At 36.8% G+C, this 23,965-nt stretch overlaps 1 protein-coding gene across 1 annotated transcript in view; it reads right to left on the reverse strand.

Moving 5' to 3' along the window:
* Window positions 6,785-23,965, reverse strand: part of LOC109824917 (pullulanase 1, chloroplastic) — a 19,216-nt gene continuing 2,035 nt past the window's right edge. Inside the window, 24 exon segments of the mRNA XM_020391547.1 lie at window positions 6,785-7,419; window positions 7,498-7,597; window positions 7,700-7,809; window positions 8,194-8,332; window positions 8,509-8,586; window positions 8,797-8,885; window positions 10,048-10,122; window positions 11,204-11,260; window positions 14,125-14,193; window positions 14,995-15,051; window positions 15,896-15,967; window positions 16,442-16,532; window positions 17,453-17,545; window positions 17,691-17,761; window positions 18,679-18,729; window positions 19,240-19,394; window positions 20,639-20,720; window positions 20,784-20,877; window positions 21,040-21,130; window positions 21,416-21,536; window positions 22,223-22,283; window positions 23,088-23,237; window positions 23,342-23,541; window positions 23,661-23,797. Coding sequence (XP_020247136.1) covers window positions 7,309-7,419; window positions 7,498-7,597; window positions 7,700-7,809; window positions 8,194-8,332; window positions 8,509-8,586; window positions 8,797-8,885; window positions 10,048-10,122; window positions 11,204-11,260; window positions 14,125-14,193; window positions 14,995-15,051; window positions 15,896-15,967; window positions 16,442-16,532; window positions 17,453-17,545; window positions 17,691-17,761; window positions 18,679-18,729; window positions 19,240-19,394; window positions 20,639-20,720; window positions 20,784-20,877; window positions 21,040-21,130; window positions 21,416-21,536; window positions 22,223-22,283; window positions 23,088-23,237; window positions 23,342-23,541; window positions 23,661-23,797 — 2,354 coding nt within the window. The 3' untranslated portion in view covers window positions 6,785-7,308.

Raw genomic sequence — 23,965 nt, forward strand, 5'->3', positions numbered from 1 at the left:
AGGTTGGCCGGAAAGCCTGCCCAGATTGCTCACGGATCAAGCTCGGCAGAGGGCTTAATATCGGAGCCCAGATTCAGTCTGGGCTAAATATGGGCCTACACTGATTCCGAGCTCTAAAAAGAATGGGTCTGGCCCAGTTAAACAAACAAACTAGGCCAAAATTTAGGCCTGGTCCCTTCTTAAATGAAGTTATTACATTTATCTTTTCTTACAAAAAAAAACATCGTCCGAGCATGCTTAAGCCTCGCCCAGAGCCAAGCAGGCAGGCCAAGTTCGGACAGCTCCCAAGCCTGAAACCAGAGAGCCAACCCGGCCCGGAAGAGCCCGGGTCAACCGGAACCCGGCCTGTGGTCGAAAGGTTCACGCTATACAAAATAGGGGGAATAAGAAGACGGAACATAAGTATACGTTGCACGGTAGATTAATCTTATCCCAGTCAACCTTGTGCTCATTAACATGCACTGATGCACGCCATGAAAATTGAACCCACAACCACAAGGCTTTTTATTGGGTTTGAAACCAAAAAGGCATGTGACTGGTCTTATACCAAAATAAGGATATGGGTTAATATTGGGAAAAACGCCTCAACTGTGGGGATATCTCATAAAAACCCCTTCAACTATTTTAGTTAGACAAAACGTCCTCTAATTTGAGCATATCGTAGATAAATCTCCCCCAGAATGTCTCAGAAAACTCCCTCAATTATTTTAATTTGAGAACTCCTGTAAGTTGGAGTATATTTTAGATAATCTTCGCAACTTTGAAAATTTGTGAAAACTCCCTTTTAACTTTTTTTTCACTTGACCCCTTGAAAACTAACACGATTAGGCTTAACATGTCAGATGGCAAGTATGTGATCGTCCAAAATACCTCTTAAACATAATAACTTAGCCCCCCCTTTTTTTTTCTTTTTTTGGGGGTGGAGGATGAAGCGAGGTTTCAGATCAAGATTGGATCAATCTATTACACTCTTCCTCCTCTTTTTAGGATTCATGGACCAGTTCAGCTGTTCAGACAAGAGAGGGAAAAAGCACTATAAATCGATAAGGGTCATTGTTCATTAGCTGGGGCTTAATTTATTCATAATTAAAATATATTAAACTTAAATGAGACTGCTAGGGCCCAATCTCATGGCTGTATTATTAGTACACTTGTCCCCGTTTTCGATGGAAATGGCTATGCGTACATCTTAGGTGAAGACGTACACTTTCCCCTTGATCTTTTGAAAGATTTTGGAGAATTTGTTACTGGATAATTTTCACTCACCCTTCCTTACTTGGGGGTTCTGCACATAACCCCTATGAACTTTGTTTATTTCATTTAACACCAGTGAGCTTTGGGTCGTCTCACGTAAACTTTTTGAAGTTTTTATAACGACCCCCCTAATGACCTCACATGTTAGTGATAAAATGACCAAAGTGACATTTTTGAAATATAACCCCCTAAAAGATGAAGAAAGAATAAAGGGCAATTTTAATATGTGATTTAGGGGTAGTTTCGATGTCATGTACTTGGCACGCGACTCTCACACCTGACTCGTGAAAGTTTACGTCAGTATTAGGGAGGTTAAGTTAGACGACAAGTTTTGGACGGCTAAGGAGAATAATTAAAATTCTGGGGGTTATGAACAAAACTCCTTTATGCTCAGGGGGTTATGTGAAGTATAACCTTTATCATTCTTCACAGGCTGTGCCTGATCTTTTCCTTTTTGGCAGGTCAGCAATAAATAACCAATTGCTCAGGGGACTATGCGAAATATACCCTTGCAAGCTGTACGCAATATACCCCCTTTCCACCAGGAAATCCTGTTTCCAATCAAACAACACAGGCGAAATTCAAGATCCGACTCCTAGTCGGAAAACGAACTCCTTGTCCCCAATCAAACAATACTCGACCCTATATGTAAATATATTAATAATTATAAAAAAAAAATCCACGGAACTAGGATCGGATTCATCGGAAGAACCCTTATCCCAAGAATACAAGTGGATTTCAGCCAAAGCGTTTCCGGACTGTGGAACCAATACAGGCATTGTAAAGGGAGTGATCATCCTAAACGTGGCTGCTTCAAGTGTGGTGCTACTGATCACATTGCCCGGCATTGTCGACAAGGCGCCAACAACAAGCAGCTAGGACCAGAATATATCCTGAAAAATGATCAGACCCAACAATGTGGTGATGGTCGCAAGAGGTCTCTAGTCAAAAGTAGAGCTGATGAGAAATCAGAAGACCGAGAATACATAGATCATAACAGAAGTTCAAGAAGCAATCACCGATATTCTCAAAAAAAGAAGCAATCACCGAGATCGTAAGAGGAGATCCGAAACCGATAAGTATAGGATAGGATTACCACAAAAGAAAAGGCAGAGATCCACCGAGATCACAAAAGGAGATTCGAGATCGATAGGTATAGAAGAGAATTACCATAAAAGAAAAGCAGAAATCGAGATTATGACGCACAGAGAGAAAATAAGCATAGAGATGAGCATAGGGCTATTTCCCTTTCAATAAAATTTTTAACGCTTTTGCGTCTTTTGCCAAATCTTGGCCTTATTGCTTTGCAGCCGTTTAATGTTTTATTTTTTTTTATTTTATTTTTAATTATTTGCGTTCATCTGCCAGATATTTTGGCCTTGTCGTTTTGCGGCCTCTTAACGCGTTTCGCGTTCTCGTTAACTCTTCGGTTCTATTTTAAACCTTTGGGTTTCATTTCTAACCTTCGGGTTCTATTTTAAACCTTCGGGTTTCATTCTTAACCTTCGGGTTCTATTTTAAACCTTCGGGTTTCATTCTAACCTTCGGGTTCTATTTTAAACCTTCTCGGGTTTTCATTTCTAACCTTCGGCTTCTATTTTAACGGCATCTGTCGTTTCAAAGACCGTCTCTCGGTCTCAAATTAACGCGCATCCGTCGTTTTCAAGCGTCTCTCGGCCTCAAACGAACGACATTAGTAACAGCATCTCGACATCTTAACGTCTCAAGATTGCTGTTATGGCTCCTTCAGAGAAGATTCCAAACACACCTTTGCCCTCAATGAATCAAAGTGACTGGCAGGGTGGTCCCACCATTGTCACCAATGCCTTGCGTGGCGTTGGTTTGCTTGATCATCTCACCAGTACGGGACCAGTTCACACCGCCAAGCACATGTTGCTTCATCCCAGTACTATGCTCTGGCAGTGGTGATGTCGATCTCAAGACTGCTCGTGCTCTCTATGTCAAGGAGAGTTCAGAGTGGCAATTGGCAGGAATTTCGTGTTATGGATTATCTCACTCGCTGTGTGGCTCTGTCTCAACTGTCGAGATTGGCTCGCTTCCCTCTGCTCAGGCCATGGCGGACTCGTCTCACTGAGCGTTTCACTGAGTGCTCGGGTGCACGGGAGGCATATCTTCTGCAACGCCATTTCTCTACAACGCAAAGGTAGTTCATCTCTCGCAGTCCATTTTGGACAAATGCAAGCTTTTTGGACAGAGTTACGCTCCATGCTTCCTGGACGTAATTCCACATATGAAGACTGGCTAGCCTGGTACGAACGGCATGAGGTGCATCAATTGTTCAGTCCCTTCCTGAATATTCAACTATGGCTGATCAACTACTTCACCAGCCTCAATTTCCGACTTTGGCCTCAGTTATGGGAGCTCTCACTGCTTATGAGACCCGGCAAGCAAGACAGCACGACTCAATTTGTCAACAGACACTCCTACCTCTTCACTCGAACTGTTTTGTCTGTACCTGTCACTGCTCCTGTTATGATTATACTTCTCCACAGGCTCCCCTCTCCACAGGCTCGATCTAAGCTCTCTTGCAAATATTGTAAGAAGGAAGGACACCGCATTGAGACATGCTTCAAGCTTCATCCTGAGTTACGTTCTCAGGTACTGGACGTGGTCGGCGACCCCCCTCCAGTCTCAACCCTCTCGTACACCAGGATTGTTGGCCAATGCTATAACCTTCTACTACTTCCAGACTCTACTATTCAAGCTATTGAAAGTCCTTCGCCGTCAATTGATGCTTTTCAACATAATCACCTCTACATCCGCCCGCACAACTCTCTGGTATACATTTTGCTGGTTCTTCAGCTAATCCTTCAGTCTCTGGTATGAATGATCTCTGGATTTTGACTCTGTTTGTCCTTTCATATGACTTGTAATGCCTCACTTTTTATCCTCGTCTTTACTTCATCCTCTCTTCCTCCTATTCTACACAGCTGCTGGAGCAACCATTGTCCATTACTCAGTATGGCTGCTATTACCCCACAAAATGATCCATCTGGTCGTCTAACACGTGGTCCGTCTATGTGGCTCCACAATTGTGCTTGAATTTAATTTCTATTAGCTTCTTTATGCATGCGGGCCTGTTTGTCTCATTTTCTTCTGATACTGTGTATTGTGCAGGATCCACAGACGGGCAAGACGGTTGGGGCGGGTCGTAGGGGCACAAACTGTATTTTCTGGAATATCTTCACCTTCCAGAGTCCATACGTCCACGTTCTCTTGTGCTTCTCTTTGTTCGTCAAAACCCTCTACCTCGCTTCCTGCCAATTTATGGCATAAGACGACTTTGGTCATGTGTGTAAAAAAGGCTGGAGAGTCTTATATCAGAATCATGGAATGTAACATTGAAGTACTGGTATAATAAAAAACTAGTTCAGTATACATAAGAGTCATGTGCGGTCTGTGCAAAAATAGGCATAAAAATTCATCGTGCTAGATTAAACATATTAAAATGAGTAGATACTGATAATCCACTTATACCATTATATTGAAATTTAGAAGCATTCTGATAATTTTGGCGTGGCAGCTCCTTTGCCTTCTTCTCGGCTACTATATTATGTTATTTTTACGCATTCTTTCTCTCCGTTTCTACTGGGTTTACCTACTTTAACAATCGCTCTGACGTACTTTACTGCTTATCAAGCCTCACGTGCTATGATTTTCACCAATGGCAATCCTGTATTAAAGTTTTTCCGTTCTGATTGTGCAAAGAGTAAGCCATCCTCTGCCAGCGCTCTAACATGTCCTTCAGGACTACTTCTCAACAGCATCGTCCCTACACTCATGAGCCAAGAATGGGTTGCTCGAAGCGGCAAACATTGCGTCCATATCTCGATACTCGGCCCGACCAATGCTCATTTTCATACTCGTTCGTCGTCGTTTCTTGGGCTGAGGCATTCTCACCTGCTGCCCATCCATACTATCACTGCCATCTACGCTCTCTTTCCGGTGGCTACTCCTTATAGTCGTGTTTATAGCTCCATCCTCCCCGTTATGATCTATTCGCAGTTTTTGTGTCGATGTTGTTTTTTTTTCTGCCCATCTCACGAACGTGATAAATTGTCTCCCAGAGAGTTTCTTGTGTTTTATTTAGGAATTAGTTTCAGAACAGTCGAGGTTATCGTTGTTATGACCCGCAAACAGTCTGTCGAGTTCATAATATCTCGTCATTGTTCAGTGTCGATAAGATTCTCCATATTATTCTATTCTGATGACTTAATTTCCTCCACTCAACAACGGATCATCGCTTCCCCGTCCCTAGCATCACCCCACTGTCTTCACCTCAATTTCCTTTCGAGATTCCCTGACACTCTCCCCTCAATCCTTCTTTTGACTTTCCTCACCTGAGTCTTCTCTTACACTACCATAGGGCCATTCCCTTTTCATAAAATTAACCTTGCTCTTTTTTGCAATCGCCTTATTCTTTGCAGCTTAAAGTTTATTTTTATTTATTTTAATATTGCGCATACTCCAGTATATTTTGGCCTGTCGTTTGCGGCCCTTAACGCGTTCCGGGCTTCTCGTACCCCTGTCTAAAACCTCGAGCATTTCAACCTTCGGGGTATTTAAACCTCGTGTTCTTTCAACCTCGGTTCATTAACCCTTTCCGTTCATTCAACCCTTGTCGGGTCTATTTAAAACTTCGGGTCTCTAACCTTCGTTCAATTATGTATTAACGCATTGCTCAAACGACCTCGGCCAAATAACACCGTCGCCAAGGGGCCCGCCTCCCCTCAACAACACATAAACCATCCGACATCTTAAATACCTCAAGATCGTTATGGCTCCTCAGTAGAAATCCCAACACCTTTCCCCTCAATGATCAAAGTGACTGGGCAGTGGTGTCTGCCACCCATTGTCCCAATGCCTTGCGTGGCGTTGTTTGCCTTGATCAATCCTGCACAGTACGACCAAGTTCCACCGTCCATCAGCAACTGTTGGCTTCCATCCCAGTAGCAATTCCTCCTGGCCAGGGTTCCATAAAAGAAAAGCAGAAATCGAGATTATGACGCACAGAGAGAAAATAAGCATAGAGATGAGCATAGGAGGTGAATACTGAATAGAATGCATATTCTCTTTATTCGGTACAATGTTCGTGCTGTAATAGATGTTTGCTAAAAGAGGACAATTTTGCAGCAGAGCAAGTGTGCGCAACTGATGATGGCTTAGACCGTTAATGTGATAATTCTTTGACAACTGATGTTGTGCATTTACTATTAAACTCTGATCGATCTATCACTGAAACTTTGCCTTTCAAGAAAAAGGATAGACATAAAAGCCATTGCAAAGTGCACCCAAAAAAAAAGTCAGTTTATGCAACAATCACAGAGTAAAAGCATACTTCGATGATGGGTGATCAGTAATCAAGTTACAACTCGTAGCATTTTGCCAGAAACATTGTTTCATATGCTATAAGGTCTTGCAGAATGAACCTTCAGAAAAGAGGAAAGTTCCAACTTACCCCTAAGCCCCTGGTTTCATTCCAAATTTTCATGGCAGAAATATATGATCATTATACAGAAGAGCCCAGCCCGAGAAGTCTCATTATTGCAATAAGATTCACAAAATTCATTAAACCCTCGATAAGTTTGTGCCTTTATTGCAATTAACCCAAAAAGTTCGAATCTCCTTTTAAACTCCAACAAGTTTAGGAATTTCAAAAACCCCAAAAATATTTTTATTTTTTCACTTAACCCCATTATAGCATTAGCCCCTATTTTGAGTTCGCAAGAAGAATATCACATAACCATCATAAATTAGTCATTAAGTGAAAAAAAATCAAAATGTTTTGGGGGTTTTCTAAAATCCCGAACTTATTGAGCGTTTAGTGACAGTTTCAAACTTTTGGGGGGTTAAGTGCCAAAGGCCCAAACTTATTGGGGGTTTAGTTAAATTTATTTATATTGAACATTCATATCATTAACGCGAACAACAGAGTAGTTTTTCTTCTTTTTAATAGAAACATTTATATGCTCCACAAGGCAATGAAGCTGAACATAATCAGTTAACAATTTACCTGGGCTCTAAAGAATATTCTCAGGCACCACGGGCTTCGACAAACACGGAGGTGGTCCTCTGAGGAATTGTGAAGCATCCGGATGAGGCTTCGTAAGATGATTCTTTCACTAGTTTGTCTGAAGATGCCACCTATGAAATTCTCATACAGTTAACTAATTGTTCAAATACTCTTTTGACACTGATACCAACAAATTATACAACAAATACCTGTACAGGATGCAACTGAAGCACTCTTCCCCTTAATGAGGGAAGTGATACCGAGGTTTTGGTAGGGCAAGCATTGAAGACAATAACTATGAAGGAATAGCTGCAACTCAAACAAGAAAGAACAGCGGCATCATAAAAAAGCATGCAAAACAGGTACAATTCTTGTAAAACTATACAAGAGTCGAGAATTAATATAACCCACTTCGGATCCAGCTGAATCATGCCAGGTTCTCCCTCATAGCCATCTTCAATACTCATTACAATAGCACCAAGGCATGAGGAAGGTCCTGTGTTGTGAAAACACACCCTTTCCTAACAAAATAAACAGATAGATTTTCATCTGGCAAATTAATATGTTCAAGGAGAAGAACGCAATTTCTTTTAGCAGATCAACCATATTTCTCCGAAATAGAGACTCGTTTTCAATCAAATTAGAGCATTCCTCCATGGTGCAATGAGCATGAAATATACACCACTTTCCACCAAACAACTAACCTATAGGCTCTGGGGGTAAACTTTGATGCCCAATAGTTCTCTTAGCAAAAAACATGGCATAAAGTCAGAAGTTTGAGTACATGTTAACAATTATCTGTTGAACTTCGACAAAAAAACAATCCTTCTCAATATGGAATCACCCTCTATAGCAAGAAGTTGATGTTTACAGAGTATATACTATCGAATCCAACAAGGTTATACCTGAATTTCATTTGCGGTCCTCAAACGGAAAAGTGGTGAGGAGTACCGAATCTTTAGCAAGTCAATAAAATTCCCAAGTGCCGCAAGGATGTGATGTTTCTCAGGTTTGAAGGATGGGTTTGCCAAACGTGGTTTAATCCTGAAATGAATTTACAAATTCAGGTTCAGATTTGGATGCTATGAATGAAAGAAATGTGTTAGAAGCCTTTTAAATGAAGGTAATAATAACAAACGAGTGTTCGAAACAATGAGATATCTGAAGAAAACAAATAATTGAATACTATTAGAACTTAGACCAGAAAAGTTCATGCTTACAATGGCCAGTTCTTTTCATTCTTTTCTCTCGGAGGTAGGCCGACACCCCAATTGTTCATCTCATAACTGAAATCAAGCCTAAAACATATGGAACACATTCATCAGTCATTTCCAAATGATAAGTTTATAATGATTTAAAGATCACATCTACTGTTTTAAAGAAACAAGAGCAACTAATAAAGAAAAGTTCACACTGAAAGTCAGACAGGATGAGAAAATCTTCAGTTGACAATACGAAATTTAAATGTGAACTAAACAATGCCCTCTCAAAAGAATAACGAAGCCAACCTATTGAACCAATCGCCCGAGTTATAAGAGTCGCGGTCAAGTGACTTGGAACGCAGTATCTCATCACCAGAATGAAAAAATGGCACTCCCTTGAAACGAAAAGGTTAGACATTAGGAGGGTGGAGTGCCAAGGAAAAAATTGTACGACAGCGACCATGAGACTTTCCAAAGCAAAGCAACATTTATCATATCAAAATTGCTAACTAAATAAGTTGAATATAGTAACTAATTAATGAAGCGGATGGACTTATCCACCTTGTACTATAAAAAGAGAACCCATAAAAGAAAAAAGATTGCTAAGAAACTAAAAGAACCAATCTAAAGATGGGGTTTAGCATATAACTGTAGATACCCACATGTTTTTATAACAACATCTTCATATTGACTTTTATATGCTTTTCATACATGACCTCATTTTTCAAGTTATTTTTGAAAAAATATCCTTTCGTGTGATAGGAATAGAAGATCATGAGTTAATGGTGTCCTGTAAAGAATCAAAGCATTACTCACTTCGCTTTGGGAATACTCCAAAAGAAATATAGCCGTCTTACTTTCAAACCAAGCGAATAAGATAGGATATTTAAGCTAAATGAGTAAATCAGACAACTTTTAGTTATTTTATTTTATTTTATAATCCATGAACTTAAGTCAAATATGGATTAATTCATTAAGTTTCACCATTAATTAATTTTTTGTTAACTTTATGATGATAAAAGATTTATAGTTAAGAAAAACTCAAAAGCATGTAAATGCATAGTTGAATATGTATGTACAACACATGGGAGAATAGGCACCATAAAGGTGATTTTCTTCTGTAAAGTGAAAAGGTAGATATGGCAAAATTATGAAGATAACTTCCGATCCCCGGTGAGCAAACTTGCTCATATTCAATGAATCTCTATGCATCTGATGTCCATCAAAATAGACAAATGGCAGCAAAAGAATCTTAACCAAATTATACCATTATTGTCGACTGATTCATCTTTTCGGCACAAAAAAGAAACATAACATCTTCCTGAGAACTAATATACAACCATAGCAATAAAAGAATCTTATCTATGTGAACGGTCATATTGAGTTAGTTCATCTTCAAAACAAATGATAACATCCTAAAAGCCACATGTGTTTACTAGATCATAAACTTCTTGCAATGACCACATTTGATAGTTATTAAATTAAAAATAAAAGGTTGAAAGGTTGTAAGGAAATTAAATTAGTTCTCAGTTTGACAATCAAAAGCAGAAGTCGAACCTGTGACAGTGCAACAATGCTTGTGGCCAAATGATTTATTCGGCATCTATCATCTACTAAGATTTCTTCTGCAGTCTACATTAAAATAATAATATTAAAAATCACATAAATTCTCAACAAAACACAAGTAAATTATGTATAGAAAAACAAATCGAACCCTTATAATTTGTAAAGATAGTTATATAGGACTAAGATAAGCCATCCATGAAGTGTCTTGAAATTACATAAAGTTCAGAGAAAGTTAATATACGCTCTATGCGAAATTATTTAACTTTAAGCTATTTCCAATAATTAAAAAAATATAGGATGAAGTATTGAAATTCGTTAGAGTTTAGAAAGTAATCTTGATGGACGACTAGTAAACATTTCCATCCAATGTTGATACTTAACTAAAATCATTTGGGCAGCCTATTTCCAATAATTAAAATATATATAGGATGAAGTATGAGGGCCTTGAAAATGAAATCCGTTAAGTTTGGAAAGTAATCTTGATGAATGACTAGTAAACATTTACATCCAATGTTGGTACTTCACTAAAATCACTTGGGCAGCCAATAGCAGTTAGCTTGCAAGATATTTTTTGTAATTCAGAAACTATTAGAGTGATAAGAAAATGATTACGTGCACCAAAACATGAATAAAAGTTCAGATTGTACACATTTCTTTTTGTCTATATCTTACATGGCACATTTCCATCCAATGACTAAAATCATTTGGGCTGCCAATAGAAGTCAGCTTGCAAGGTATTGTTTGTAATTCAAAAACTATTAGCACGAAAAGGAAATAACTACATGCATCATAACATGAATGAAGTTCAGATTGTACTCATTCTTTTTCTCCATCTTTATGTGGAAACGTTTAATCATTACACTTTCTACTAACTGGATAAGCATTCTATACAGTAGCATGACATGGTTCTCAAAACTTTTGAAAGAACTCATCACATTTCAATCAAACTAACCCTCCCCTCTTGCTTTATATTATATGTAACTTTCTACACAAGTAAACCGATTATGCTTCTTTGGCGACCCAAACCTATTCTCATTGGTGAGCACCACTATCTTATCATATATCCAAAGGAGGTAATAGAAAAATATAAATCATTATTAATACGGTCAAAGTACCTCATAAGCTAGTGTAGGAATGGAGTGAGTACCTTCAAACTGATGATATCAAACAAAGTTTCGTTATCATGAGCTGACACATAATTTATCTGAAAGAGAAAAGCATCGTTATCCATATTATAGAATTTGTAGTGTTAATAACACAAGTCAAGCAATATCAAATTTCATGAGCAGGCAAAATTAACCAAACGAAAGGGGAAAAAACAGAAGATACTACAGACTATAACATCACCGTTGCGAAAAGGCACACAATCAACCATAAACAAGAAACCAAATGGAAAAAACAGTTGCTTGTACTAGATACAACTTATGAAGGGAACAACAACAACAACAGCCACAACCACCACCACCACCACCAAGCCTTTATCCCAAATGTTTGGGGTCGGCTACATGAATCTTATTTTTCCATTCCATTCTGTTATGGGTCAACTCCTCCATTAAATTAGTCTTAATCATATGCTTCTTAATTGCTTCTAACCAAGTCATTCTAGGTCTACCCTAGATCTCTTAACCCTATTACCTCTAATATTATCGTTTTTCCTAATCGGTGCACTAAGGGGTCTCCGTTGTACATGACCAAACCATCTTAATCTATTCTCTCTCATTTTATCCTCAATAGGCGCAACCTCTAATTTACTATGGATGTACTCATTTATTATCTTATCTTTTAATGTATGCCCACAAGACCATCGCAACATTCTCATTTCTGCTACACTCATTTTTTAAATATGTTATTTTTTAATTGCCCGACACTCTGACCTATAAAGCATAGTTGGTCTTATAACCGTCCTATAGAATTTTCACTTTAGTTTCATTAGTATTATACGATCACATAAGACTCCCGAATCACTCCTCCATTTCAACCATCTCCATTTCAACCATCCCGATTTGATTCGATGCACAACATCATTATCTATCTCACCATCATGCTTAGGGTCTTAACGGAGCGGATACGGTTCGGATATGACACTTACCATATCCATATCCGCTTTCTATAAACGGATACGGATATAGATACGGATTATTTTTGATAAGAAAAAACATTAACCATATTCACCCTTATCGAAAACGGGTACAGTTCGGATATCTGAGAATCAGATCGGATACGATCACGGATATGAAACAAATATTCGACAAATGGATGTGAATCAGATATGAATTAGTTCTAAACAACAATATCAAATGTGTTACCAAGCAACAAAGATGACAGAATGCAGTGAACCAAAGACTACATAAGAGACCAATAATCACAAGACGCAACGCAATGAATCAAGCAAATTATTAAGGACAAGTGTTGCAAGCTCTTTACAAAAATAGCAAAAAATATATTGATAATGTAAAGCTATGGCCTCCAGTAACATCAACATAGTTCTAAAATTTGAAATTTAAAGACAACCCAAATAAGCATTGTTGGCTTTCATAGCAAGTTCACAACTCATTATTTAATTTGAACTCAACAATCTAACAAATCCAGTGTAGCAAAAACAACATCTCCCGACGACGCGGCCAAGCCGAAGACGAGGCGGGTGGGGGCGAACTGGTCGCGATGACGCGAGCTGGCCGGGTGACGTCGACGAACTGGCCGCGACGATGCGGATGGGCGGTTTGCAACTTTGTTAGGAACTCGGGCGCTGTGACGGAACGACGCGCTCTTGCAGAACCCGGAGTCAGGACTGTCGGTTGTGGAAATTGAGTGGGAGGCTGGAGTTGAATCAGTGGAGGCTAGGGTTTTGTAACTTTGTTAGTTTTGTAGTTGGGTTTTGGGTTAGCGGTTACAGGTTTGCAACTTTAGATACAACCTGAATCCTTATGTTTATTAAATTGCAAGTATCCGTATCCACAACCCTGATATCTGTATCCAAAATCCGTATCCGAAAAAAATCCGAAACCGGATCCATATCCGAAACCGTATCCGCCTGGTTTTAAAAATAGATTACCATATCCGCATCTGTTCGGATACGGATATGGATCGGTTCGGATAAATCCGAACCGTTTGGCACCCCTACTAATGATTAATCCTAAATAGCGAAAATGATTAGTTTTAGGTATTTTTTGGCCATCAATATGGACCATAGGCTCTCTTTCGTTCCTAATTTTACTAAAAATGCACTCCATATATTCTATTTATGTTCTACTAATTCTAAAACATTTAGATTCAAGCACTTGTCTCCATCTTTCTACTTTAGAAATAACACGTCTTTTAGTTTCATCAACTAATACTATATCATCGGCAAAATGGGATTTCATCCTGAATGTGCTTAGTAAGTTGGTCCATAACCAATGCAAAAAGATAATGAATTAAAGCTGACGCTTGATGTAAACTTATGTTAATAGAAAATGGTTTAGTCTCTCATTCATTAGTCTTACTCTACTTCTTACTCTATCATACATATCTTTAATCACATCAATGTATATACTAGATACATGTTTTTTCTAACACCTACCACATTACCTCTCTAGGCACTCTATCATAAGCTTTTTCTAGATCGATAAAAACTATATGTAGATCCTTTCTCTTCTCTCTATATCTCTTCATCAACCGTCTTAAAATATGTATAGGTTCCATAGTTGACCTCACAGGCATAAAACTAAATTGATTTTCAGATATACTTGTCTCTTTTCTTAGCATTTGCTCAATTACCCTCTCCCAAAGTTTCACAGTATGACTCATGAGTTTTATACCTCGATAATTTGAACAACTTTATATATCTCCTTTATTCTTATATATCAGTATCAAAGTACTAATCCTCCACTCATTTGGTATTCTTTTTGTCTCAATAATCTTATTAAATAGTTTAGTTAACATGGCAGAATATACTGAGGTATAAAAATTCATCGGATGCCCAAGATAGCAATAATTCACCTCAATATGTAGAAAAGGAGAAAAGAACTAAACATATATAGAACTTTAAGTTAGAAAAAGTGTAAGCACGAATTTTCATATGCCACTCACAGTTTCTGTGGGGCATAAAGCATATCCAACAGCCACCCCATCATGAGTCAAAATCTCAGATCCTTTCATCTGTCAAAAAAAGTAAAAATAAAAATAAACATAAACAACTTCCATTTGTAGTTACATAGATCGAAATTTAAAAATAATGCTCTTAAGTATGAGGCTTAACAATTTTTGAGAACTAAAAGATTAACATCTAAAAAACCATGAATGCAAAAAAAATAAAAAAAACAAAGAAAACCAAATATTAAAACGTGCGGTGGATATTGTATATAATATAAGGCATCTATATAAATTTCAATCTCAACTACTAAAGACAAATGCTGAAATGCACACTCGATGTACCCCTTCTAAACGACAATGTATAAAATAGACCTTAATTTGTCATAGAAAATACTTCTTTCACCATTTTAGCTAAGTATGAAGCCTTTATATCTCTTATTCGAATTAAAACATCAATAATTTTATTGCCTTTATGATCACAGAATTTCACCATTTAGAATCCTAAATCTAGCTATTATTATGGAAAGTTAGCTCATCCATAGACTGAAAAATCATCTCAACCAGAATCAAATTTCTTTAATGTAAGAGCACCAGAGGCCAGTCTTCTGCCAACTACAAATCCAATCAGCAGTTTCAAGCCTCAGTTTCTGGTACATCAACAGGAATACCATAGGGCGCACAAGTTTCGATCAAAATAAAAAGTCTATAAAATCCTGTAGAGGATAATTGTGTTCCAATTGTATTTGGAATATCCATTGAATTTGCTTCAGCACATGGAAGTGGCAAGATCAAGAACCGACTATTAGCTAATGAATAGTTTATTACCGAAAAAAAACTAAGGTAGAAATGTGATCAGTTACATCTTACCGCTGCTCCTGTGTGACTTGTTAGGACGAAGTCTCTCAAATTAGCTGCTAGTCCGATCTGAACATGGCACATAACATTTCAAGCAAAACATTCAAAAAAGAAAAAAAAAAGAAAAAATACATAAACTTCTTTGCACATTAAGATACATGTTGTTGCACTAAGCATATAATAGAATGCACATCAACAATCATCACGTCTGTACTATACAATAATACAAACTTGTCATTTCTTCCTGTCAAGCCCAACCAAGGCATCGATGCACCGAACAAATTACAATATTAAGAGATAATTGCTGAGTAGCCTTCCATGTTATGTGACTATTACACAAGCTACCAATGCTGCAGACTTTTTTCTTTTAGTCAGTGATTTAATTTTCCTTTTAGCAAGTAAGTCAATTAATTAAGTATTTGGGAAGCAAGTTAAAAGGAGTAAAGCAAAATAAGTCATTACACTTAGACTTCTGCCTTTCTTAAGAGATGGAAGGGAGCAAACTGGTACTCAATGATGTGACATCTTTTCAAGACCAGGCACGCTAATGGTGAGCAAGGTGCAGTATATAATACATGTTGCTGAGGAGGTAAAATATACTCCATGTCATGTACGTATGGATATGATAATGCATACAGTGATCAATAAATTTCAGAGAAAATATTAGTGTATATTTCAGAAAAACAACTTTAAATTGTTTCAATACATTAAATGACTCTTAAATATTGCAGAACCTACAAGTTTTAGCTTTAGGCAGCTAGTACCTTTATTATCACAATCATCAATTGTTGGAACATTCTAACATAGTAGATGGTAGTTAAGTGAATAGAGAATGTGTACAATAGAACCATAAAGGTTATAAAACATATAAAAGATGGGTAGGTAAAGATCAGACATGGTAAAAGGAAGCAACCTGTATGTGGTCCACTGACGTTGATAGCATGTTGTCTGTGACCCTCTTACTACCATGGTCATAGCCATTTGGCTACAAAAAAATAAAACACATGAAGATAGTTACAATACTTACACTAATTAATAAACTAAGAAGTTATAGGTTAACTGTATATATTTTAATTACATTATAGTAGCAGTAAAATATAAAAGTTTCATCTTAATTATATGCGTAATGGATGTTAGACGGAATCAACACTGTAATACCCACATCCCCTCTGCTAATAAGCGATAATAAATAGAGCAGAGATTCCATGGTCTAGATACTGATGATCAGTTTTGCCATGACGAATGACGAGCATTAACTGATATTTTTAAATAGTTAACTGAAAAGCTAGGTTTGTGATGCAACAATATTCCAATTCAAAAAAATATCATTTCAAGCTGCTTTTAGTGCAATTGACAAACACAGTACGACAATTCTAATGATGAACTAGCGGTATGCTTCTTGCTAAAAAGGATAGAAGAGAAATGATGAGTTTATATGTAAAAGAAATCATTGTATTACCTGCAATGATAGACCTGTAACAAATCCTTGTTGAAGCGGATGACCAAATGGTGATCCACCAAGAACAGCATCTCTTATTCGGTCGTTGAAACTGCACATAAGAAATATATTAAAAAGAACGAGCTGGCACTTACGTGTATGAGTCATTTAATTAGTGTATCTTTTCTAGGTCCATCGACAGCAAGTTGACTCATAAATAAATGCATAGGTCCCAAACAAGGAAATAACACCAACTACGTTCTGAAAAGATTCAGGAAACCAAATGGACCAAATTGGATCCCATTAAGTTAGTTAAACATTAGGGTTTAATTTATAAAATCACACTAAACTAAACCGCACCAAGAAAGCACCTCATGTAGGTTAAGCTAGACTTGCAAGTAAAATAGTTGGATCTCAATTTGAATATAGAGCAGAAGTAACTCAAGTTAAGATGGGTCCTTGAATTCAGGTTATACCAGACCATATAGACTGTGCCCCCATCAACACTGATTACTTAGCTCAACATTTTCTTTATCCCAGTATTTGGGGTTAAATAACCTAAAATTCTAAGAAGCCTATTGGAGAAATAAATTCGGTTGGGTGGCTGATCCACACAGTGGTAACCAGAATGGAAAATGTGCAAAATTCGAAGACAACAGTACAGGACAGCCAAGCATCTCCATCTACAATCTATTCTTTTTTGTATTCTTGCTTTAGAGGAGTCCTAGGGGAGTTTTATCTGAAGCTACCTCTTAGCTTAATATGAACAATAGACCAATTTTTATCCTATGAACTAATACAACAATCCTACGAATAAAAAACAAAGCAGTGTGCTTTGTCACACAGAGTTATTCAGTTTCCTTTGGTTATTTTGTGATTGTTTTTATATTCGGAATTTGTTGGTACAAGGCATAAGAATTGTTGTTTCCCAGATACAGTTGTTTTTCTTTATAACATCTCACAAGGCAAGTTCTTAAAGAATAAAAATAACACAATAAGAAAATAGAACTATAGCACATTATAAAAAATTACCTCCCAATGCCAGTACCACCAATATTGAATTGTGATGCATTTATCCCACGCCCATTATTTGCAACTTCACCAAAGTCCCATCCTTCACCATATCTAGGAGAACAAAATGATCATGAAGCTGTGAGTTAAAAGTTCTGAAACAAAAGAGAATTGACAAAAGGTTCGTATCAAAAAATGCAAACTATGTCAAATAAACTGATATTTGTGTCCCCTGATTAAACCAATTCTCCAGCCTTACATGTAGATCTTTGAACCATCTACTCCATTTTCATCCTTGGAGAGACTTTGTAGAGCAGATTTTGCCTTCACCTGAATCCAATGGGGAAAAAGGGAGAAAATAAAAAAGTTCTCTGATGAGCAAAACTAAAAAACAAGAACTTGTCAGAATAAAGTAACATGATATAGTACAGCAATGACTAATATTTACGAAGTTATTAGATCATCAGGCGAACATGTACATTTAAATCCATTCAGATGCACATACAACAGAAATTACCTCAAGATGAACAGAAATTACTGGGAAACCTGGTCTGATCTAGATCCAGATACAGCTGTGTTTACCGAATTCAGCTTCTGATTACAGTCCAAATAAGAAGAACCCTAAAACCTTGACAATATCTTTTATCTATCCCTAAATCATAAGCTCACATAAATTATTCATAATCTTAGAATATTGATCCTTAAGAACTATGGGGTTCAATTTTTTCCACTAAAACATATTTTTTAAATAATCACTTATAGTTGTCCTGGCCCAATGATGCTTAAGCTAGACAAATCAAATGGAGATAACCCAACTATTTAAGCGGGTCAGGCATGAGTTCAGGTCGATGGTCAAGTATGGGGATTGACATATGCAGGCTGATATGGAGTTGACCCAGTCCATACACGCTCTAGTCTGACATCATTAGACACAGATGACATTAACAAACAAATTGACAAGTTTAGGTCAACAAAAGATTTGAAGAAAACACCAACCAAGAGACGAAAGAAAATGAAAATGCAAAAGAACTTTTGGGTAATTTATTGTTGGTATTTCTACGGTGTCCATCCGAAATAAATTGTTTGAAGCATTAAGTTGAACCAAATGTGATCACAACAATGTTCAAAAAGCTGAATCCATATCTTGTTACTAATTACTAAAGTAAAAAATATTATATCTAATAAATTGTCTGTTACTATTCAGAGAATATCATCAGCATAAGTCAAATAGAAGCCAAATTGTGTACCATGGTGCTCTTCATGATGTGTCCCATAAGATCGAAGCGGAACCCATCAACCTGTCAAGAAAGATATAACTCAGGTAATTAATATCTTCAAACTTCACCTAATGTTCTATAGTTATAAAAACATGAAATGAAGATATGTAACTTATCAAAAATGAAGAAATGCACGGCCAATGTGATCTATCATAATGTGAACTAGGATGAAACATGAAATAATAAGCTTATCAAAATAAAAAGGTGCATTTAAGTAAACAATAAGAAAAATAATTTTAATGGGGATCACCAAACAACTTCTGCAAGGAGCATTACACAGATTTAGTGCCAGTGCATGGGTTTATTGGAGATATACATGGACCAGATCACATTGCAGGTCAAATACGTAACTAGTTACTTGGCACAAAATGGCAGCAACATTACAAAGTATAATAGTGTAAACATTTTTAACTAAGCAGAAACCAGTTATTGAATTAGATTACAGACTCTATTAGCATTTCCTACTCAAACGGAGCATGTAGTACACACTATACTAGTGGAATCAAAGCAATAATACTCGTAAAAAATCACCTTGTAAGCAACTGCCCAGCATAAGAGATCATCAATGATTAAGCGTTCTACCATAAAATGCTCGCTGGCAGTGTTATTTATACACGCGCTGTTCTCAATATAACCATCAACATTTCTTCTCAGGTAGTATCCAGGAACAACCTACAATTTAACAGGCAAAGTTAAAAATAAAAAATTTCAAGAGGTATGATAAGCTGAAAAGGTCCAGCTAATCCTGATTGTTCATGCGAATAGAAAAGATATTCCAGGAAATATGATAGTTTAAAAAGGAAAAGAAAATGAGGCTGACTGTTAATTTCCTGGAAGTTATCGTCTTTCATCAGCTGCGCCTGTTAATCTCATCAACCTCCTGTTCTAATTCAGTTTGTCAATTCTATATATAGTTCTGTGATAAAATTCTGCATGCAAAAATAAATATGACAAACATGTAGCTCTGCTAGCCCTGATTAAAGCTCCAAAACATGAACTGCAAATTTGGTAGGAAATAGGAGAAAAAAAAAGAGGAAAGCACATTGCTGTTGCTAATAGGATGTGTGGAGAAAAAACTAGATAATGAAAATAAGTAAAAGGAGACAAAAATAAGACTAGGAGCATATGATAACAGGAGGCGGAAGATGAAGAGGAGAAAAAAGAAGAAGAGGAAGAAGAAACCAATAGCATAGCTGCATAGCACAAAGACATCTCTCACAAATATATCCTATTTCTATCATGCATATAACCAAACTTACAAATTGGCATGCCATAATGGTTTTCTTCATAAGGACTAAGATACATATCTATGGCTTAGAAATTGAAGAAAACGAGTTACTAAGTTTCAGTGCTTGTGCCTTTGTCCAGTCTTGACTGCTAAATGTATAATAAGAACATAGATAATGATTGGTTACTGATACTACAGCTATGACTTTAACAGAAAAGATAACCAAAACTTATTTATAAAAGAAAGGGCTAAATATCAGAAACCCCCCCTAACTTTGGACAATTATCAGAAAACCCCCCCTTAACTTTCAAAATATTAGAAAACCCACCTTTAAGTACAGGGATTATCAGAACCCCCCTAACTTTGGACAATTATCAGAAAACCTCCCTTAACTTTCAAAATATTAGAAAACCCACCTTTAAGTACAGGGATTATCAGAACCCCCCTAACTTTGGACAATTATCAGAAAACCCCCCCTTAACTTTGAAAATATTAGAAAACCCACCTTTAAGTACAGGGATTATCAGAACCCCTAACTTTGGACAATTATCAGAAAACCCCCTTAACTTTCAAAATATTAAAATCCACCTTTAAGTACAGGGATTATCAGATCCCCCCTCCCCCCTCTAACTTTTAGATTTTATTAGAAAACCTCCAAATTTAGGGGGGGTCTAATAAAATCTCAAAGTTAAAGGGGATTTTCTGATAAGTCTAGAGGACCACTTGCATACAAATGATTGTAAACCACATCCAACACAACACGCAGGCCGATGCGGTTAAGTGCCTAAAAAAGAAACACATTTAGCTATTGCATGTCCAAGTGATAATAGAATCAACAAAGTTTCACCTGAATCATCTTCCGGAAATCTATAATTCGACTCTCTCCATTTGGGTTGCTAGCATAGCTTCCTTTTGGAACCCCAAAAAGCACAGGGTTGTACCTGTACCAGCATTCGTCGTATAAGCATATTCTTAGAAATACCAAAGCAATAATACCCAATCCCTAAAGTAAGCTAATGATTTTTTTCTCTACAAGCATCCTTGGTAATGCAACATATATTATCAACATCAAATAATATATCTTAACATAAGGCAATTAGTACCCCCAATTATAACCATCTTGATCTTGGATAGAAGTAACTTCGCCTTGTTGCTTATCCGAATCGGGAGGCTGTTTCGAGAGCTCATCATAATCTGCAAAGCCGAAGTTCTAGGCAGTAAAGTGAGTCAATTAGAGAGATAGGAATATCATACCATGGTGTCAGTAAACACATAATGTGCATAACTGAAACAACCAGAAATCTAGTACTAATAGAAACTATGTCCAGCAAAACTAACTAATATACATCAAAGGAGAATTTTCTATAACTCTATCGCACTGAAATAACAGATGCAAGCAAACTCTCTTAGACAATAAATATACATTAAAGTACTAACACCTTGAGAACATAACGTCTTGGTGCATTTGATATATCTTACCGAGTTGCTCCCATTTGATTCTATCATCATCAACACCACCAAATTGAAAACAGGGCAACAAATGCACATGAGTCAGACCTGCGTCTGACAACTTCTTTAGATGTGATACACCAGCTGAATCCTGCAATGGAGCACTCAAATTGGCATGGTTTTCAATGATTCAAAAATACACTCTAATTGACTTAACTGACAAGACAGTATGACACGAAAACAATTACCATTTGGAGGAGAAAAAACATAGATAAATACATGAAGAGAAGAAATTGAAACAAAGAGAGCCATCAGTCCCAAGATATTGTATTAGCTTATTTGGTTCTTTGTCAGCATGGATAAGAGAAAGTCTTTAACAGCCTGGCTGTCACTTGGTATGCCAATTCTTGGCGAAGTATCACCTGATCTAACCAAACATATTATAACTCAAAACTCATCAGCAATGTAGGGAAGAGAATTTCCATAGTAATTATTAGGTAGATGATTCAATTTATATGGTCCTAACTTGATGAAAACTAAAGCCACTAGAAAGTTGATATTCCCATGATTTCTCTCCTATATAAACATCTATAATCTCCCATCCTCAAATTTGGAGCATTTTCAATAAATCATTTCACTTTGAAATTACGTTTTATTTTTTGCACGGTATTCCATAAAAAAATAGGAAAAAATATCATATTCTCCTTTACTATGCAGCAGCCAATGCAATAAATCTAATTAAGTAAATTCTACTTTTTGTGAAGAAGAGAACACCCGCTATAAAAATTTCCAGAATAAGTAAGAGGTAGTAGCAAACATCACAAGCACAAACACTACCTGAGAGGTAAAAGCCAGAAAACCTCCACGAAAATTTGGATCCACGGTTTCGTCACTTGCACTGCATGTAGACAAAAATATTATTGCACGCATTTCCTCTCACAAGAATGCAAAATTTGGGAGAATCTTTCTATGAATTTTTGATGTGATGATGATAAGGTATCATAACAGGCATAATAAAAAGTACACTCCAGAACTTACAAGAAGAGAAATTTTTTAAACAATACAAAACTAATATCATTATGAATGGCGTTGGTTATCTTCTCAGAAAGCAAGAAATGTTTCATACTCCTAAGCTGGACAGTCTATGGTTCATACTCATAAGATGTATTCAATTTCTAAATTGGTGCTATCATATTCATCAAATGCTTTGAATCATGGCATAGATATGAGGTAGGATATGGAAGTTTGAATAGTAAGTAGTTGAGCTTAATTGAGTTCTATCAGGGAGATGGCACACTGCATTCACTAGAGTTATCTTGATAATTGATTAAATTCTTGCCTTACGGTTTCTATTTTAAGTCCCTATAAACAACAACTTTTTGAATCATAACTGGTTAATTCCAAAAAAAAGGGGTTAGTTTCTTTCTAATTATAGTTATTTTCTGCAGCAGGGATGGCAGTTTACTAGCGCATTTTCTGGCCGAATCTGAATTTTGATTTCTGAAAATGCTTTTTGTACTCTCAAAATTTTTTATTATTTTTATCTTAGATAAAAGTGAACAAAATTCAATATGTACGCATCAAAATATATTTACATATCACAAGCACTGTCGCTATCTATTTTGGAATAAATACTAACATCATATAGAAATGAATAAATGCTAACATCACGCTACGAGGAGACAAACAACTATAAAATCACCTGAAGTCCCGAACATGTAACTCATAGATACTGATGTCAGCAAAGGAATGAAACTCTGGCTTTCCATTTGCTAGATCATCCCATCCCGGTGGTTTAAACTTTCCACAATCAAGATTGACCAGCAAAGTGCGCATCCCATCTGATGATAGTCTATTCAAAAATTGCAGAATATAAAAAAAAAATATGCACATGTATGTCAATTAATAAAGTTTATATGCCACTGATAATAGTCAATTGAATGCTGATATGCGTACCCTCTAGCATAAGGATCATTCACTTTGCATGTCTCAATTCGTGAGGTGCTTGGGTGGTAGACTGAAACTTCATACACATAATAACAACCTTCCCAACTTCTTGGTCCAGCAGCACTCCAAACACCATTTACCTCCTCAAGTTGCATAGGATCCAGTTGATCTTCACCTAATGGGCCCTTATAGACATGAGCGCATACTACCTACCTTCAAATATGAGAAAAAGAAACATGCATTATCTTATACTTATTGTAATAGATAAAATGCAGATGGCATGACATAAATGTTTGTAATGTATAACAAGTTTAAAAAGGCACCATACTTGTGCCGTAGGAGCCCAAAGATTAAGTGTAATTGCTTCCTCACTGAATACCGCCCCAAGAGGGCCTTTATATGCAAACATGTCATCTAATACACCGGGTAATTGCAATCCAGTAGCATTCTTGCATTTTCCCCTAGCTGCATGTAAACACAAATATCAGTAGCATTTATATGAACTCTAGCAATAAAAAGTGTAGTTATTAGTTAGCATGTTTATTCAAACACATATCAAACAGATAATTTTCAAAGTGTGTGTGTATGTATGTATGTATGTATGCATATGTATGTGTGTGTGTGTATAATTTT

Source organism: Asparagus officinalis, chromosome 10 (genome assembly GCF_001876935.1).
Source record: "Asparagus officinalis chromosome 10, Aspof.V1, whole genome shotgun sequence".
In the NCBI taxonomy this organism is placed as follows: Eukaryota; Viridiplantae; Streptophyta; class Magnoliopsida; order Asparagales; family Asparagaceae; genus Asparagus; species Asparagus officinalis.